The following is a 20,043-nucleotide window of genomic DNA, read 5'->3' on the forward strand; positions in this document are numbered from 1 at the left end:
CCCCAGAAAGCAGCGCTTCTCACGCTGTAACCGCTGGGAATTGTAGTCTTTTTTTTTTTGCCACCCTGCCCTCAGGATATCTTACTTGCATCATGAGATTACTTAAGTATTTATTTTTTGGCCCGGAATGCTTTCTCTTTTTTCTTATTTTTATTAAACCATCCCGACTGCAGCCAGATATTTATTATATTTCCTCTTTATTCCCGCTTTAATTTACTAAAGCCGTTCTGCGTTTATTTGATCACGCACACTCACAAGCAGAGTCACCCTGCCGAGATTATTTGTGGGCGCTCGCCTCCGGCTTCACGTTTTAAATCCAGATGAGAAGAAGGAAATAAAAAAATAAATAAATAAAAGAACGCCATCGGAGTGGGAACCGACGACGGTGGCCGACAGTGGCCTCATCTCCTGCCCGCGCTGCGCGCTCCGGGAGGGGATGCGCCTGCGCATTGCGCTGGTCTCCATGGCGGGGCCTCGGAGCCAAGACGAGGTTGAGTAGACTCGTTTTGAATTTTCTCCCCTCTGCTCCGGCACTCTGTGGACTTCCCTCCTCGCCCTGCAGAGCTCCCGGCGGCGGCGGGACTGGGGGAGCTGGAGGTTTGGCGGAGCTGTCTGCGCGGACGGACCGGACGCTACTTCCCAACCCCCCCCCCTTCCTCCCGCCTCCTCCTCCCATCACCTCCTGACCCTCCCGGTCCCTAAGCAACCGCCGGCCGCCGCCCCCTGGCGCCGCCGGACCTCGGTGGCGACCGCCGGACCCCGCCCGCCTCGGGGCCTTACATGGCCAGGCCTTCCGCCTCCTGCCCGGGGGAGGCTCGCGGGTCCCGGGGAGACCGCTGGGAAGGGGGGTTCGGCGCCCTGAGGAGGGTCGCGGAGCCGAGGACGGGCCGCCGCCGCGGAGAAGGACCCGGCCCCTGGGCGGCAGCGCCCCGCGTGTGGTCCTTCGCGCAGCCCCTTGGCCCGGTGTTTAGGGTTCGGTTTTTTTTTTCTTCTTCTTTTTATGAGCCCCTTTATATCTCATATTTAGGAGGGGAAAGGCGTATTCCACACCACCTCCTCCGCTTTTTTATTTTTGGGGTCTAAGTGACCCAAAAGGCTCATCATATCTTATCGTCAGTGACCGGGAATTATTCTAATGAAATGTAGTTGTTTTTGGAGGATGGATGGAGAGAGACAATTCTGTTCAGATTTCAGTCACTTTTTAAGGCGTTCCCCAGGGAAGCTCCCAGCTTCAGGAAACAGCAGGCTAGCAGCAGGCCGAGCTGCTTTGCAAAATTGGGGGGCACAGCGGTGTGTGCACAGGTGAAGGCAACTAAAGCGTTCCTTTTTCTTTTTTTTTTCCTTTTTTTAAACAAGTGACTTAAAGATGTACTTCAATTAGATAGACATCCGATGTTTCAGTCGCTCCTAGAGTATGCGAAGTGATCGTAAGCGAAAAGCCGGACTTTGATTGGAGAGCAGCGGCGGCGAAGCGAGGACCGTGTTCCGAGTTTAGAACTCGGCCCGGGAGCCCCGCGCCGGGCTCCGATGCTGCCCCGGCGGACGGAGGCTGGCGGCTGTGGCTGTGCGGGGCGGCTCCAGCTGTTGCCGTGCTCACGGCTTGCATGCTAGTTCCCTACACACAACTGTCAGCCTCCCTTTGCTCACCCCTGTGTGTCTTAACCTCTGAGCCACGCTTGGGTCGGCTGTAGGAACTAAATGCGCCTGGTAAACGTGAACCGTGATTACCGTCATTATCACGTAGATGTCCCTTACACTCGCTTTGCCAACGTGCTTTCATCCCAGGGTAAGAGGAATGACACAAAACCTCTGTGCTGAAGTCCTAGGAAAGGACGGGGCTGGCCAATAAAGCGGCGGTCAGTTAATCATGTGGTTCCTTGTAACGGTGAGAATTGCATTCATTAAAGGAGTTAGACCAACCTGAGGCTTGGGGACAGTTGCTTAATTGAGGTCTCGCTGTTTGATTCATTCATTTGGTAGAAGTGGGTAGAAATTTGACAGTCTTAACCATCATTCTTCTTTAACCATTAGTGATTTTTTTTTTTTTTAGTTACAGCAGTTAAAATTACCTGAATTCAATGTCATTGAACCTCAAATCTTCAAAAAAGTTCTTTTTCAGATACTTTTTAAATTATTGATAATATTGCTCAAAATATCCTTTAAAATGTGTAGATTAGTACATTTTAAAGTATCATTGATTTGAAATTTATCAAAATAAAAAAAAATACAGTACCTGGTAAGAGTCAATATAGGTTGCTCTTAATTCGAATTGAAAAATACCAGTAAGCCCAGATGGCATGGCTCATTGTTCAAAATTTTTTGAACATATTTTGAGCGTAGACCTATGAACCAGGAGGTCATGGTTCGATTCTGGTCAAGGGCACATGCCCGGGTTGTGGGCTCAATCCCCAGTAGGGGGAGTGAGGATTCCCTCTCATCATTGATGTTTCTATCCCTCCCTCTCCCTTCCTCTCTGAAATCAATTAAAAAATATTTAAAAAAAAAGGAAAAGTAAGATACAGTAAGATACAGAACCTGAAGGCTTAATGAGATAAAACTTCAATTGTCAATGCAGAAATACGGAATTCACTAAAATACATTTTTCATTTGAGAACTTTAGTTAAGGAAAAACTAGTTAATAAGTGTTCCAAAATAAATAAACACCTAGTATGATGGCTTTGGTATGTTTTCAGCAGTGACATGTCTTATATTTGGTGTTGTCTCCATGCAATACCTAAAGTAGTGTTTTTTCTTTGAGTGTTTTCCTTAAGTTTACTTAGAATATTAACTGAAAGTTTTTGGTTCTTAATGATTTCCTATATGATTCATTTACTATGGTCCTCATGAAGACACATTGTTATTTGGAGAACAACAGCTGGGAATATGTGTGTGTGGTTTTTTTTATTATAGGGTTTTTGTTTTGTTTTTAAATATATATGATGGCATGATGTGGTATGGCATAAAGACAATTAGGGCATTGGAGTCCAAATTGTTCTGGGTTTTTGTTTTTTTTCTCCTAGTTTTGAATCAGCGCTATTGCTCTCTGTGATCTTAAGGAAGTTACTTGAGAGCTTTGATTTTCTTACCTATAAATAGAGATAATAAAATCTACCTCAGAGTCATTGTGAGGATTACATGAAATAATTTGTAAAGTTCTCAAAGAGCAAAGGTAAAAAGAGGTGTGTATATACAGGAAATGGATAGAAACCAAGATTACAAGGAAATTTATAGGAAGGACAAATCTTAGATAAAAGAGACACTGAATACTAGCCTTAAATTTGTTTTTTCACTGAAAAAAAGAAGTTAAAATAGGTTATGGTTTCTATGTAAATTTGCTTACATTTAAAATTTTGATGTTGATTTAGCATGCTATAACTTTCAACCACCTTTAAAAAAATAAATTATTCTACAAAATATTTGTGAACTAGTAGTCTTGATTTAATTTTGACACCACTGATTCATATTAATTTTGTATAGATCATAAAAGGTACATTGTCATTTACCTACCCTAAAAGATGAAAGATATTTTCTAAAATACTTTTGAGCAATATTTTTAAAATGTAGTTAATAAGATCTGATACTGATATTTAATAGCTTTCAAGTTCCTTTAAATCTTGAGACTAATCAAGGTACAGAGATAGAATTAAAAGAAACTCTTTTTTTTTTTTTAAATATATTTTATTGACCATTTACAGAGAGGAAGGGAGGAGGGATAGAGAGTGAGAAACATCGATCAGCTGCCTCCTGCACACCCCCTACTGGGGATGTGCTGCAACCAAGGTACATGCCCTTGACCGGAATCGAACCTGGGACCCTTGAGTCCGAAGGCCGACGCTCTATCCACTGGGCCAAACCGGCTAGGGCTAAAAGAAACTCTTAAGAGTAAACCTCAAGTGGCTTTATTCTTTAGCTGACCTCTTTGGGGATTTATTTCAGACTGTTGGTTTTAATGGGTAAATTTACACAAAAGTCTATGGGGGAAAAAAACCCAGAATAATTTGATATAAAGACAGATTTTTAGAAACTGCATCTGAGAACTGCCACTAAATTTTTGAACAAATAGAAATACAGTTGAGTAAAATCAAAACAGCAGTAGCTCACGCATGGTCCACAGAGATATGAGTGACTGCAGCCTGAATAATCTCTTCCCCTCTGCCATGTATGAAACATGTATAAACAATAAAAAGCCCCTTTCCCTACAAATTAAAACAACTTCTAACTTAACACTTTCTTTCTAATCTTTGCTTTTGCAATAAGGTTAAATCCACTTTTTTAATGTAATGTGAAACATTCTAGAAAGCAATTTACCAGCAAAATTTAATGCCTTAGTGTGTGTTCTGAAGTCCAGTCATTAACTGTATAGAGTATATATTTAATACTTTCTCTCTTCTGTTCTCTTATCCAAGCCCAATACTACTTGATTAAGAAATAAGCTTGTCAAATCAATTCCAGGATATTATTGGGAGTGGGGTAGGGGGAGGAGGGTTTTATTCTGAAGCTTCTATAGCTCAAAAGTTGCTATGCTCTATTAGTAAATATTTTCATTGTGGACAAAAATGTGATTCGCAGTAGAGGTCTTTGTTTCAGTAGTTCCAGAATGTGGGAGTTGAGACAAAAACTTAGTCCAAATGTCTGATTTTATATAAAGAAACAGAAGTTAAATCACCTACCACAAGACAAGGGCGGGCGGCTCTAGGAAAGTCGTTAGTGAGTCTAACTGATGGTTCCACTATACTAGGCTTGTAATGGCTATTTTATAATAAACCTGTATAACAAAATCTAGTATTCTTTTATGTGTAGGAAAATAAAATATACATTGGATATGTTCTCATTACAGAAAAAAATGCTGCTATGAAGACATAATTCTCTCTCATATAAATGAAGCTACTACTATCATGATTTTAGTGCCGCAGAAAGGATGAACTTCAGTGGACAAGAGGGCATTTTGGGGGGGAGTAGGATGCTTGAGGCCTGGAATTTAAATTTGAGCTACTTCCTGAAGGTAATTTTATTTTTAACTAATTGAAAGCAACAGCTGTCATAAAAGTTCACAATTGTCTATTACAAGTTAAGGGAGAAGTCACATTATACTTCCTCTATAGGTACTTTGTTATGTGTATGGTTACTTATTGGAAAAGAACATTTTATACCTAGCTATTTGATATTAATATCCTCATTCTTTAAAAAAACCTTTACTTTGACATGATAAAAGGCAATGCAAATTGCCTAGAAGGATTAGGTAAGGAAGGAGTAATACTTTACACCGAATTCAAGTTATTTTTCAAGGGTGTCTGTATTTGCCCCAGCCTGTTTTTCTCAGTGGTTAGAGCGCCGGCCTGGGCACCTAAGGGTTGTGGGTTCCATACTGGTCAAAGGCATGTGCCTGGGTTTCAGGTTCTAGCTCCACCCCTGACTGGGCATGTGCAGGAGGCAACCAATCAATGTGTCTCTCTCATATTGATGTTTCTCTGTCCCCCTCACTTCCACTACCTCTAAAAATCAATGGGAAAAATTTTTATCCTCAGGTGAGGATTAACAACAATAACAAAATCAATGGAAAAAAAGGTTATCTGTATCTTAAAAATGTACTTTTAATTTCCAGTTCAGCAGTGGGTTAGCTCAAGAGATAATGAAACCCAATTTTACATATAGAAACTAAGTAGTATTTTCCCAGTGTAATCAGAGAAAGTGATACTAACCCATAGTATAGGTGTATTGTAGTACATACTGAAAGGCAATTTTTGAGTTTTGAGGTCCCAGAAGACATTAGAAAAATAAGTTACCCTTCTTCCATTGGCAAAATCCCAGTCGGGGCAAAGTTCGGAAGTAAGTGGTTTATGTTTGGCCATCTTCCTAGTTTTAACATCATCCCCACCCCTTTATTAGTGCACTTCCGGGGCATTCACCCTGTCCTACATCCTCACTGCAGCATCTAGCTCAGTCAGGCCTGCTAAATCTTTTTATTTTTAATTAGTGCTCTGAGCCTCAAATGTACTTGCTGTCTCACCTTTAAACTTTTCACAGTAGCTGTTTTTAACTTAAAGGAAGAAAGCTATCTTTATGTAAATTCACACAAATTTGTTAATGACTGCTACTCTTTCCAAAGTTTTCTTTTTGAGAGAAAATGCTTATTAACTCCAATGGAAATTTCATTGATGAGCCCTGGCCGGGTAGCTCAGTTGGTTAGAGTGTCATCCCTGTACACCAAGGTTGCTAGTTCCATCCCAGGTCAGAGCACATACAAGAAGCAACCAATAAATGCTTAAATAAGTAGAACAACAAATCAATATTTCTCTCTCCCTACCTCTCTCTAAAATAAATTTCATTGATGAAATTTAAGTTAGGGTAAGATAAATTAAATAAAATGAAAAGAAATTTTAGGCCAGAAGGGATAATTTGTAATAAGATCAGGGCACCTTAGGAAGAGAAGAGTAAGTTTTTAGAATTCTTGCCCCTTAGCTATTTGTAGTTTTTAACTCCTTTGAATCTATTTACAGGATGTTTTCTCAGTGGGCAATGCCTGCATAGTTAGAGCTCAAGTTTTCTGGTGAAGTAAGAGATCTTAGATTTCTTGCTGGAGAACTTTTGGGTATTAGGAATGCCTCTAATTAAATTATAACCAAGGAAAAGTTGAGAACAGTGAACAAAGAACTTGGAGCATCTTTAATTTGTTAACCTACCAAGAAAGTATTTAAAGCTATGACTAATGAAGGAAGGAGGGAGCTTTGTTACCTCAAAAGAGTTTCTATTATAAGAATGAAGAGTAGGCTTTGAGATCAGTACATATGGATTTGAGTCTTTGGCCACTTAATATATTTGTAATCTTGGTAAAGTTACTTAATTGCCTGAGTCTTATTTTTTTTATATGGAAATTGGAGAAAGTAACTGAATCACAGGGTTGTTGAAAAGATCACATAAGTAAGTCAATCTGAGAAAGTTATAAAATAAAATTTTTCTCTTATAGCTTGAGAAGTAACTACAATTTTTTGGAATTTTGGTAATTAGATTAGAATACAAGTAATTTAAAATCTTAAAGGAGAAGCAATTTAAAGATATTTCATAGTTACATATTAAAAATAAAAGTGATTTTATAGCCTGTTACAATTTATATTTGAGGTAGAATAGTTATAATATTTTGGAAATATGAAATAGCTAACCTTGTAGATTTTAAGAAATGGTTAATTTTACAAATGAATATTTACATACTATCACAGGAAAATACGTTTTTAATGTATTCAAATATATATACTACTAATTAAATCTAAAGTACAAGGTATAAATTTAAATTAGGATTTAGGGTGATGAAATTATTATGTATCCTGATTGTGGTGGTGATTACATGGACATGTGTATTAAAATCCATAGATTATATACACATAGAAAAGTTCAATTTAGTGCATATTAATTTAAAAAAATAAAATTTTAATGATTTAAAAATCTATGCTGTCTTTTAAAAAATAAAATGGTGCGTTCTTAAAAAGATTCTATGAGATTTACTTTATATTAGGAATTTTCAGTGGTATTCTGTACCAGTTTCCTTTTAACCTTACTCCAGTTTTAAGACATAAAACGTTTGTGTGTGTGTGAGTGTGTTTTTAGGTAGTACAGAATCCTATAATCACTACAATATAGTAGGTCAGAGTCTGTGAACCTAAGCAACATGGGTATTTTCGTTGTGGCGGCTATCCTGTGGTTTTAAGACTTTTAGCAGCATCCCATTAGATACCAGTAGCACTCCTCCACTCCCCCCAACCCCCATACTGGCAGCCAAAAATGTTTCCAGACATTGCTGAATATCCTTGAGGGGCGGGGAGTGGGTGAGGAGACAGTTGAAAATCACTGTACTAGGCCTTAGTAGCTCAAACTTTGAAATACATATTTCTTTATTTTCAAAGCTTGCCTGATTGTATGTTATGGTAAGAGTTCTGTATACATAATCTCCACCTATGCCAAGAGATCTTTTCTAAAATTATTTAATGCTACAATATGGTACATCCAACGCATAAAGTTAAAAGGCTTTACTTTTATTAAATCTTTGTAAAATGAGAACTTTGGAAGTATTTGAAGGGTATAACAGTATATGCCACATAACAGCCATCTTAATAAGCTAGTATGTGAGTGTAAAAATTGGAAGAAGGAACTGCATAGCACTATATTCTGCCTTGAATATATTCTGGTGCCTTTTGTTAATCATTTAACAAAAATGTTTATTAAATATTTATATAGAGTGGAAATGACTTAACCTAAATTGTATAGGGTAACAGAGTAGGGGAGGTGAGTGATTTGATTTAGACATAAATTATGTAAAAACGTTAAGGCTTTAGTTGATCAGATATTTGAACTCTTTCAGCTCTTAAATAATAGAAGAAAATGGAATTGAATATGATGTCAGCATGGAACAGTCTAATGATTCATTAATAGTCAACCATAATGATTCCGAAGATTCAAAAACAGATTCTCAGGTAATTTGAGATAGGGATTCAACTGGGAACTTTTTCCCATTCTAAGGGAAAACAACATGCCATTTAACAACTTTTTATGCTGAAGGAATACTATTAACGTATTCAAGAATTTTAACATTTTATTATCCACAATTCTATCATTTTATATATTCATAAAATTTTATATACAAGGAAATCCTTATGTTGAATTATATTTCATTACTTGAGATTGAATATAATAAAAATCAATTTCACTTAAGAATTGCTTTCTGTCTTATCAGTCTGTGAATTGACAACTCTTGCAGTGTAAAGTGGATAATTAACTGAAAAAATGTCTTCATTTTTATTATAAACATTCTGTTTTCTTTTTAAATTGTTATGCTTTACAAACATCCCAGTGATTATTTATTTTATTATTTTTTTGCAAAGCATTCAACCTGTATCGACTCCAGGGATCCTTCCTTTGGACAAAATAGTTCTGTCAGAGTTTTACCCATCACTACTCATGAAGCAGATAATTCACTCACATCACAGAATATACCAGGGCTCCTGACTCAGGCACAGACTCTTTCTGCAGAGCAATTTCACCTAGTGGACCAAAATGGGCAACCTATTCAGTATGAACTTCAGTCATTGGGGGATTCTAATGCACAAATGGTGAGTATATTTTATAAAGAACGAGTTTAGCCCTAGCCAGTGTTCTCAGTGGTTAGAGCGTCAGCCCCAGCACCAAAGGGTTGCAGGTTCAGGTCCTGGTCAAAGGCACATACTTGTGGGGTGCTGTGGGAGGCAGCCAGTCTGTGTATCTCTTTTCTTTCTCCCTCCCTCCCTCTCTCCCTTCCTCTCTCTCTCTCTCTCTCTCTCTCTCTCCCCCCTTCCCTCCCTCCCTCTCCTCCTTTCCCCCCTCTACCCCCCTCCCTTCCACTCTCTCTAGAGAAAATATGCTCTGGTGAGGATTAACTATATATATATATATATATATATATATATATATATATATATATATGTAGTTTTACTACTTGTGTTTGAAGATTTAAAAATATGCATTTCTTATTAAACATTCATGAGTCACATCCACTGGTTGCCTCCCACACATTGACATTCCTCTAAATTTGGGGCAATGGGTTCAGTTATTAACCTGAAAAAAAGTATAATGTATACTTTATGTTTTTAGATTTTTTGGAACTTTGTAGTATTCCCTATAGACCAAGACAGGATATATATAAATGCAGAGATATAAAAACAAATACTGTTTAATTATACATCTAAAAAGTTACTGTTTTTTAACTAATAAAATGACTTAAAATGTAGACGACTACCACACAAATAGGCCAAACATGTATGGGTAATACAATAAATATAAAAAAGTTAATACATTTAGTTTATTCAGAACCTTGTCAGATTACTAAGTCATTAGATCTCACCCATGTGTAATGACTAAGACCATACGTGGTTAAGATCATAGGACATAGGGTCAAATTGACTGTTTTGAATTCTAGTTTTAACACTTATCAGTTGTGAGACTTTGAAAAAATTTTTATGTATCTCAGTGTTTTCATCTATAAAATGAGGGAAATAATAGTATCGACCAAAGAGGTAGGCATGTCTTTAATGATTTGAGTAGTAACTCTTAAATTAGTATAGGCTTATGCATTTGATTTCTTTTTTAATGAATCCAAGATGATTGTTGCCAGCTCATCAGAAAATGGACAGATGCTTCGTGTAATTCCATCTACTCAGACAGGAATGACACAAGTGATTATACCTCAGGGGCAACTTGTGGATATGAATAGTCCTCAGGGTGAGTAATAATGGGAGACAGGGGATTTTAGAATGTTTTAAAGAAAAAAATGTACACTTAGAAAAATCACCTCATCAAAGTTGCTAAAATTGATTTCTTTGGGTAAGGTTGTGAACTGAATAATTAGAAAAAGTTTCTTAGCCCAAATAAATTTTAAGTTCATTTTTCAACTCCTGTCTAGGTTAGCTGTCTATTTCATTTTGGAATTCTATGAAGCTGGTTGACTCTTGCTTCCTCCCAAATGACCAGTGAGCATAAAATAAATTCTTAATTATGATAACAGTAATAATACCAACAATAATAACAAGAATATAGTGCTAATAGCTACTGGAGAAGATTTTACACGTGTATTTTTATCAGTATTGTTGTTAATCATGTCACTTATTACTTTTTTTTAATGATTCTTTTCATCCTCTTTGCTCTTTTCCTTCTTTCTTTGTTTCTTCAGTTTCAGAAAGGAGTCTCATATTCCCAGTTTCTTTTTATTTTGTTTTTTCGCCACATATTTAATAATATCACTATTCTCTTCCTTTTGCTTCCCTTGCCATTCCATCTATTTGAATCTCTTTACTAACATTATAGTTATACTCTTCTGTCGCTTGTTCAAAGTTATGATTTAGGGTAGATATTTTTACCTTAATGTTTATGATTCTTTGTCTTTTTTAACAGTTGTTAAAACAAAAACATAAGGAAAAAAACATACTTTGCAGAAAACATAATAAACATGGTATAGAAACAAAAAAAAAGAGTCAGTTTTACATTTTCCTATAATGTATAATAGGAAATTATACAGACTTTAAATATGTATAACAATTATTTCTACCACTGTTATATCCTAGATGCTCAATATAAGTTCCAAAAACTTAATTATAGAATTTTAGTAGTCAGTATTATAATTGGAAAGTAAACAAGTTTATCAGAGAAATTCTCAATAAAGCATTGTAAGGTTTATTATCTTTAGCTTCAGAGCATATATTCCCTTTCCTGTTTCAAATATGAAAGTTCTCAGTTACATTCTCACGGTCTTATTTAAGATACTGATGTTGTTTTGTTCTTGTGATCGTGGTTAAGATGCCTCTGAAGAGAAACCCAGCAACAGAAACTTACCAACTGCAAGACTGGATGCTCTAGCAGACCATAACAGTAGTTATATTCTGCATCCACAAGCATCCCTCACATTGCCCCAAAAGACAGTGACCAGGTGAGTCAATGGGACAGGAGCTCATCTTTTGTTACCACCATGGAAATATATATTTTTAACTATTACATCTAAAGCTGACTGACTGTAGAAAAGATCAGAAATTCAGGAAATACAATAGACTATCATCAAACATATCTTTACTTTAATGGCTTCTTGGCAATAAGGAAGCTAGTCTAAAAGAATAAATGTCCGAAGTGCTGCTTTTCCTCAGTGACACTTGCCTATCATATTTGAAACAACCTGAAAACACCTGACACTAATAGAATTTTTAGAATAAAGAAATATTCATTCTAGTTCCTAAAATTTTTAATGGTCTCATCATATTTTTATGCATTTAATTCCTCTGGGGTAAAATGTTTAAAATGTGTTTTGTTAATACGTATTTCAGCTTTTACTTTTGCCTTAAAATAACACTTTATAATAATTTAGGAAAATATAAACATGACTTTTTAAAAGATATATATACTTATTGATTTTAGAGAGGAAGGGAAAAGGAGAAAGAGATAGAAATATCAATGATGAGAATCATTGATCGGCTGCCTCCTGCACGTCCCACACTGGGGATTGAGCTTGCAATCTGGACATGTGCCCTGACTGGGAATCGAACTGTGACCTCCTGCTTCATAGGTAGACGCTCAACCATTGAGCCATGCCGACCGGGCTAGACATGGTTTTTGTATTATTAGTATTTTTTAATCTATGAAAATATTTTTAAATTAACATAATACTTATGACCTTTAATCTTAGAACTTGACATAATATCATGCTATTCCTTTTTAAAAAATATGTTTTTATTTATTTTGAAGAGAGGGGAAGGGAGAGTTCGAGAGTTAGAAACGTCAATAAGAGAGAAACACCCATGAGCTGCCTCCTACAACCTCTACTGGGGATTGAGCCCGCAGCCCTGACATGTGCCCTGATGGGGAATTGAACCTCTTGGTGCATGGCTGTATACTCAACCACTGAGCTATACTGGCCAGCTATCATGCTATTCTTAACAAGTCACCCGAAGATGTTTTATTAGCTCACTTTTTAATAAATGAAAATAATTATATAATGAGAAGAATATAAAATACGCTTTTAGAGAGACAGATAAAATACTTGAATTTGGAACTACAGGTACTTGGAAGAACAAACTTGGGCATTTGTGTTAGCAGGTACTAAAATAGTCATGATTAAAGAAAATTATAATTAATATACCCATCAGATCAATCTGTCATTCCAATTTCTTATTGATGACCTCATATTTTGTCTTTGACACTGCCTAAGAGAATAAAGCAGTTAAATGCCATGTATATGTGTAACTTGTAACGTATATTTAAATCTATTTCTCCCCTGTCTCAGAGTGCTTGAAGAACCGTTTCTGGCTCCTCTCCAGCCACTTTCTTCTAACACACCTATATGGGCCTGCCGTCTTAGGAGTTGTGAGGTGAGTTAAAACAACCCTTACCTAGATTCACTTGATGAACTACAATTCATCCCAAAATGTCTACCTTTTTTTGTTTCTTAATCCTCAATGGATGGTATTTTTCCATTGATTTTTAGAGAGAGTGCAAGGGAGGGGGAGAGATAGAGAGAGAGAGAAAAACACCGATGTGAGAGAGACACAACGATTGGTTGCCTCCTGCATGCACCCTGATCAGGCCAGGGATTGAGTCTGCAACTGAAGTACGTGCCCTTGACCGGAATCAAACCAGTGACACTTCAGTCTGCGGACCGATGCTCTATACACTGAGCCAAACCAGCTAGAGCCCAAAATGTCTACGTTTGAAAACGACTAGCAGAGGCTGTATCTGTACTATTTTTTCCATGTTTATTCTAAATCTGATCTGATCTATTCTTTTATCCCTTAGAGTTTGTATGATCTATTAAAGCAGATATCATATAAATCTTCTCACTTCACTATTATTTCTTCTCTTGTCTTTCATGAAACTTTGCCATCATTTTTGTCTACTTTTGATCTTTTGACCATTCCTTCTAATTCTTTGATTGTGCTTATTTATTTTCTTTTTTAAAAAAAATATATTTTATTGATTTTTTACAGAGAGGAAGGGAGAGGGATAGAGAGTTAGAAACATCGATGAGAGAGAAACATCAATCAGCTGCGTCCTGCACACTCCCTACTGGGTATGTGCCCACAACCAAGGTACATGCCCTTGATCGGAATCGAACCTGGAACCCTTGAGTCCGCAGGTGGACACTCTATCCACTGAGCCAAACCGGTCAGGGCTGTGCTTGTTTATTTTTATCTTCTCAGTGGAAATTCTTCAAAGTTCACTGTTGACCTTATTTTATTTCTCTACATTTTATCCCTGGTAAAGCTTATCAACTTTGTTGACTTTTAGCTATCACTTTTATAAAAATCCCCAAATGTATATCACCAGTTTCTTCTCTTTTTATTTCATTTTATTGAATTTATTGAATGACATTGATTAATAAAGTTATATATGTTTTAGGTATACAATTCTATAATACATTATATGTATATTGTATTGAGTGTATATACACAGAGAGACATATATATACTTGTCTAAGCATCTACATTCAAAGGGAGAAACCAAGTTAATTAGTAAATTCTGTGTCCATTAGATATAAGTATTTATGCTAATTTCCACAAGCTAAGAAAAAGAAAAACCCATTACTTATTTTTCGCACTTAAGGTCAGACAGGAATTCCAGAGAAGGATCTTCATGAAAAGAATCTTGATAAAATAAACAAATTCTTTGACATTTTTATATAAGATACATCACAGTTTTCATAGGTTTTCAAACAGATTCATGGCATAATATCAAAATAACTGTCATTAAAGAAGCCCCACAGGGAACCAATACCTTGTGGCTAGTTTTATGCTGATTTGGTTGGATATGGGGGGAGAATTTTAAGTATCTGGAAGAATGGATACATGATATATTCTTCAACCTATTTTCCTTAAAGATTATTTGTCAATAACAAGATTTTGATAAAGCCATTGTGGCAGTGAGTTTGGCATTCTCTAACAAGTACCTGGACAGTATCTGTTTGATGAAGCTAGTTGAATTCAGAGCAGGCCCACTGGTTGTAATAGACCATTGGTCTGAAGGAGAAATGACATTGTCTTTTGAGAGCTGATGAGTCTTGTATCTTGGACAATCACCTCATTAAATTTTTTGTACAATGAAACGTATTTGCTAATAATTTTGTTATTTAATTTTACTACATGCAGAAAATTGGAGATTCATACCGGGGCTACTGTGTAAGTGAGACTGAATTAGAAAGTGTTTTAACATTTCACAAGCAGCAAACACAGAGTGTTTGGGGGACTCGCCAATCTCCAAGCCCAGCCAAGCCAGCTACACGTTTGATGTGGAAATCCCAGTATGTCCCATATGATGGAATTCCATTTGTCAATACAGGTACTTTTTAAAAGACATTTTTTAAAAGGTTCAGCAGTAGCCATGATCCATTTTGAAACCATGGTTTTCATTTTGGTAGATGATAACTAAATGTTAATTGATAAAAATGTATATTAAACTAAAAAGAAAACTTATAATAAATATAACCAATATTTTGTAAAATTACATTTTAATATATTCAATAAATCATGCTTCCTTTTGATATTATGCTGAAAATAAAAAATAATATTGAAATTCCAGGTACAACTCTTTAATAGAAATTAAACAGTAAGCAATTTCATTATTTTAAATATGTATATCTCTTGTGTTTTATTTTTGTTTTTCTATCCAATCTCCAGATATTCTCTCCTCTTTTGATTTGTCTTGTGGTACAAATTTATGTCCATTTTATATAACTTATAACTCTTGAGTTACTATATAGAATTGTGTATAATCAAGAGTTATATAGAATTTTAATATCAGGGTTCTCAAGGATCAGATGCATTATATACAGTATTCTCAAACACTAGTATTGACTAGAGCAGTAGAGTTTCAGAAAATTCCTGGAGATTTACCCTAAGACCAGTCAGACCCCAAAGAACCTAAAAATAAGTGATTTATTCCAGAACTATGTGGGTACTGATGCAGCCTCATCCTGGACCTCTGAGGGTAAAAAGAAATACTTAGAGGAAGATAAGATAAATGTAGCTTGTGCCCAGGTTTATCAGTATTCTACAAAAGAAATGCAACATTTTTCACTACCCTAGTTCTAATCCCTTTTTAACTCTTCACAAGTATCCACTATATGAATTTGGTGTGTATCTTTCCAGTCTGTTTTTATAATTTACCATACATGTTTGTATTTATAATAATATATTTTGTTGTTTTGAATATTTAAAATTACATATAAATAGTAAACTGTAGACATTATTATGTACATTTTTTGCTCATCCTTATTTTTGAAATCTATCCATATTGATACTTATAGATCCCAGTTAACTCAATTTAATTATTATAACAGTCTAGCATACGACCAAAATACAATTACTTTTCTATAAATAATCATTCAGGTCTCTGGCTTTTCAGTATTACAAATGCTATAGTCAGACCTCCACAATATACGTTTTCTGTTGAAAAGATGTAATTATGTGTTAAAGTGGAATTACTGAGTTGTGAATTATGCCCATTTCATCTTTACAAGATTCTCTCAAGTTGTTCGCTAAAGTGGTTGTACAAGTTCAAAAATTCCTTCTCTCAATTGTTTTTGGCCACATGTGTTTTAGAAGTTTGAATTTTGGACTATAATAATGTAATATTACAAAATACTTCTAGCATGTATCCTATAGACAATCTATATATATAAAAGCCAAGCGACTGGAATGACCGAAACAACTGGTCATTATGACATGCACTGCAGCGGCCAACCGGCCCAATCGGGGCTCCAATTGGCCCCCGCAACCACCTGCAGCTCTTCCCCCCACCAGCCCTGCCCCCAATCAGCCCCACCCATGCCGGGCCTCTAGTCTACATACATCTACATATATAAAAGGCTAATATGCTAAGTGTCCCTCCTCCCGTCTGACTGGTCGCTATGACGCTCACTGACCACCAGGGGGCAGACACTCAATGCAGGAGCTGCTGTGATGTGCACTGGCCATTTACAAAGAAATGGCAGCGTGTACCTAGTGCTGACAAAGCAACACTCAGCTTCCCCCAAGTGGGACTCAGTCCCTGCCATCACCCGGGAGTGACAGCCCACCAAGTTGCAGCCCATGCTGCTGTGGCACAAAATGCGGCCCACATCCCAGCCCAGCCCAGAAATGGTGGCTCTGGGCACATAGCAACACCCGGCTTCCTCTCCCTAGTGACCACTAGCCTCCTTGGAGTTTCTTCAGTCCAGGAAAACGACTTACTTCATAGCCAGGTGAAACATTTTACACTTTAACCAAATGTCTGTGAAGCATTTTTCCATGCCTCATCTCATTTGATCCTCACAGAAGTCCTGGAGTAGGTAGATAGGAGACTCGGTGGAACCCTATTTTCTTTTCATTAGCCAGAAAATGGAGATTTAAAAAGTTTAGAAACTTGACCTGACTAAAAAGAAGTAAGAGCCCTAACCGGTTTGGCTCAGAGCGTCAGCCTGCAGACTGAAGTGTCCCAGGTTCGATTCTGGTCAAGGGCATGTATGTTGGTTGTGGACACATCCCCAGTAGGGGGTGTGCAGGAGGCAGCTGTTCAATGTTTCTAACTCTCTATTCCTCTCCCTTCCTCTCTGTAAAAAATCAATAAAATATGTTAAAAAAAAAAAAAGAAAAGAAGTAAAAAATGGTGGACCTTGAAAATGACTTCAGGTTTTCTCACTGCGCAGAATATAGTCAAACACTGCTGCAGTTAAATATTTTACCTTTTGTTCTCCCTGTGTGATCTACAACAATAATCTGCTTTGTGTTGATATTTACTGCTGCGTTGCTGACAATTACTTGAAAGAGAAGTTAGGGTGCTTCACTGGGTGGAAAAAGTTTAGCTAAATCAGAAAGCAGGTCTAATTAAGCAAGTTTATTCTATATCTATAAAAGGCTAAGTTGACTCGCGCATGCACGATACATATAAAGCTCTTGGTGGTGCCATTCGCATGCACGTGTTTCCATCTGTCATTGTCGATTGTGAATTTGGTTGACACTTCTATTATAGGGAAATGGCAAATAGCGATATTAAAATATTTCTTCTAATTAATTTCCTTTTAATGTGCATGAATTCGTGCACCAGGCCACTAGTAACACATAATCAAACAGTAATATTTTATGGATAGTCACACTAAGGAAGAAATCAAGACAACAAATCACTTCATAAAGTTCAGGTCAGGTTTTGCAAGTAAATGGGTTCCAAAAAATTTTATTTTTTGAGCTTTTTAGATTCAGAAATATACACAAAGAATTGATGACCTGTACCAGTTTTTACTTCTTTCAGCAATGTAGGAAAATTTCCCTTTCCCACATTCACTCTACGATTTAGCATTGTTATTCTTTAAAAAAATATTTATATTATGAAAATTTTCATGTCTATCAAAGTAGAGTTAATAATATATGAAATCTCATGATTCCATGTATCAATCATCCAGTTTCAACAACTATCAGCATGTGATCAATATTGTCTTATCTATATCCCAACCCACTTCCTCATTCCCCACCCCCAAGATGATTTTACAGCAAATTCATATGTCACTTCATATACAATTGCTAAAGTATATAGTATATACTAAAGTATATGTCTCTAAAAGATAAGGACTCTCTCTCTCTCTCTCTCTCTATGTATGTAAGTATACACACACACACACACACACACACACACACACACACACTAGAGGCCCAGTGCATGAAATTCATGCACTTGGTGGGGGTCCCTCAACTCAGCTTGCGCCCTCTCGCAGTCCGGGAGCCCTTGGGGGATGTCCGACTGACGGCTTAGGCCCACTCCCTGGACATCCTTAGCGCTACCACAGAGGCAGGAGAGGCTCCCACCACCACCGCTGCGCTCACCAGCCATGAGCCCGGCTTCTGGCTGAGTGGCACTTCCCCTGTGGTAGCACACTGACCACCAGGGGGCAACTCTTGCATTGAACATCTGCCTCCCAGTGGTCAGTGCACATCATAGCAACCGGTCATTCCGCCATTTGGTCAATATTAATCCTTTATTATATAGGATGTATATGTATATGTATATGTATATGTATATATATACGTCCTATATAATAAAGAGCTAATATGCTAATTAGACCAGATGGCCGAACAGCAGAACGACCATCTGGACATCCTTCTGGACAAAGCCAGGGCTGCGAGGCCTGAGGCAGCTGGGGTGTGAGGGCCTACTCTTGCACGAATTTTGTGCATTGGTCCTCTAGTGTGTGTGTTTGTGTGTGTGTGTGTGTGTGTGTGTTTGTATGTATGTGTGTGTGTGCATATATATATATATATATATATATATATATATATATATATATATATGGAGAATCCCATTATCACACTTTAAAATAATTACCAGTAATTTCTTAATGTCATAAAATGTCCAATGTTCCCATTCTTCCATTTATCTCATAATTCTTTTTTTCCATAGGTTTGTTCAAATTCACATCCAAACAGAGGTCTAAGATTATACTTGGTTAATATATCTCTTAAATTTATTTTTATCTAAAAATTTCTGTCCTGTTTCCCCTCAGATATTTTCTCTGTAGAGTTTGCCATATTCTGGATTTTGCTAGTTCTATCTCTGTGGTGTAATTTAACATGTCCTTTTATCTCCTCTACTTTCTATAAACTGTTAAGAGTTAGAGGCTTAAGTGAAGATTTAATTTTCATAAAAGCATTTTTTGCAAGAATACTTCATAATTTCTGCCTCCTTATTGCTGCCTATGTGTCACACCTTTTAGTGATGTTAAGATTGGTCAGTGGAGTCAGTTTTTTAGATTATTGTCAATTTTTAAAAATTTTTGCCATTTGAGGAATGCGAGATAGTATTTTACTATTGTTTCAATTTGTATATCCTTCTTTACTACAACATCTTTTTGTTTGTTAATTTAATATCCTTTTTCTTTCTGAATTGCCTGTTCATAGCCTTTGCCCATTTTTCTGTTTGCTTGTTTCTTTATTTAAAAAAAATTATTTATGGTTCTTCATATTCTGCATTTTAATATTTTGTTATGTGTCTTATAAAATACTGTTTTTCAAACTGTTGTTTTTACCTTACCTTTATTTATGGTGCCTTTTAAATATAGGTCTTACATTTTAATGTCAGCTTTATCAACATTTGAATTTATGATTTGAATTTTTGTTTTTATATTTTAGAAGTTTGCTGTACCCTAGAATAGGATATTCAACTTAAAATCTTAACTGTATAGTTTTTACATCTACTTATTTGTATTATCTATTACTATGTCACAAATTACCCCAAACTTGAGGCTGAACACAACAAGCATTTTTTACCTCACAGTTCCTGTGGGTCAGCCGTCCAAGAATGGCTTAGAAAGGTGGTTCTGCCTCAGGTTCCCTCACAAGACTGCGGTGAAGTGTGGGCTGGAGCTTCGGTCACCTCGTGGCTTGCCTGGGGGGATCTGCTTCCGAGCTCACGCATGCAGCTGGTAGCAGACCTTGTTCCTTGCCACAAGGGCCTCTACACAGAGCTGCTTCGCTACATGATGCTGGTTTTCCCCAGAGAGAATCCAAGCAAGAGAGTATT

The 20,043-nt window shown here is 36.8% G+C and overlaps 1 protein-coding gene across 10 annotated transcripts in view; it reads left to right on the plus strand.

The window, feature by feature from the left end:
- The first annotated feature begins 180 nt into the window (after positions 1-180).
- The window catches only part of CARF (calcium responsive transcription factor), a 41,834-nt gene continuing 21,971 nt past the window's right edge, over positions 181-20,043 (plus strand). For 5 of the 10 annotated variants that reach the window (XR_013814123.1, XR_013814124.1, XR_013814125.1 and 2 more), the window contains exons 1-8: positions 181-490; positions 4,838-5,002; positions 8,351-8,462; positions 8,871-9,098; positions 10,122-10,242; positions 11,314-11,443; positions 12,788-12,872; positions 14,646-14,835. Coding sequence is in view for 5 of the 10 variants with exons in the window: in XM_079783000.1 (XP_079639126.1) it covers positions 8,394-8,462; positions 8,871-9,098; positions 10,122-10,242; positions 11,314-11,443; positions 12,788-12,872; positions 14,646-14,835 (823 nt within the window). In the remaining 5 variants the exon portion in view is untranslated. Of the gene's footprint in view, positions 1,303-1,785; positions 1,886-4,837; positions 5,003-8,350; positions 8,463-8,870; positions 9,099-10,121; positions 10,243-10,457; positions 10,491-11,313; positions 11,444-12,787; positions 12,873-14,645; positions 14,836-20,043 lie in introns of those variants that run through there. The other 5 variants (XM_079782997.1, XM_079782999.1, XM_079783001.1 and 2 more) reach the window with 5 other exon arrangements.

This window comes from Cnephaeus nilssonii (genome assembly GCF_951640355.1).
Source record: "Cnephaeus nilssonii genome assembly, chromosome: 10".
NCBI lineage: Eukaryota > Metazoa > Chordata > Mammalia > Chiroptera > Vespertilionidae > Cnephaeus > Cnephaeus nilssonii.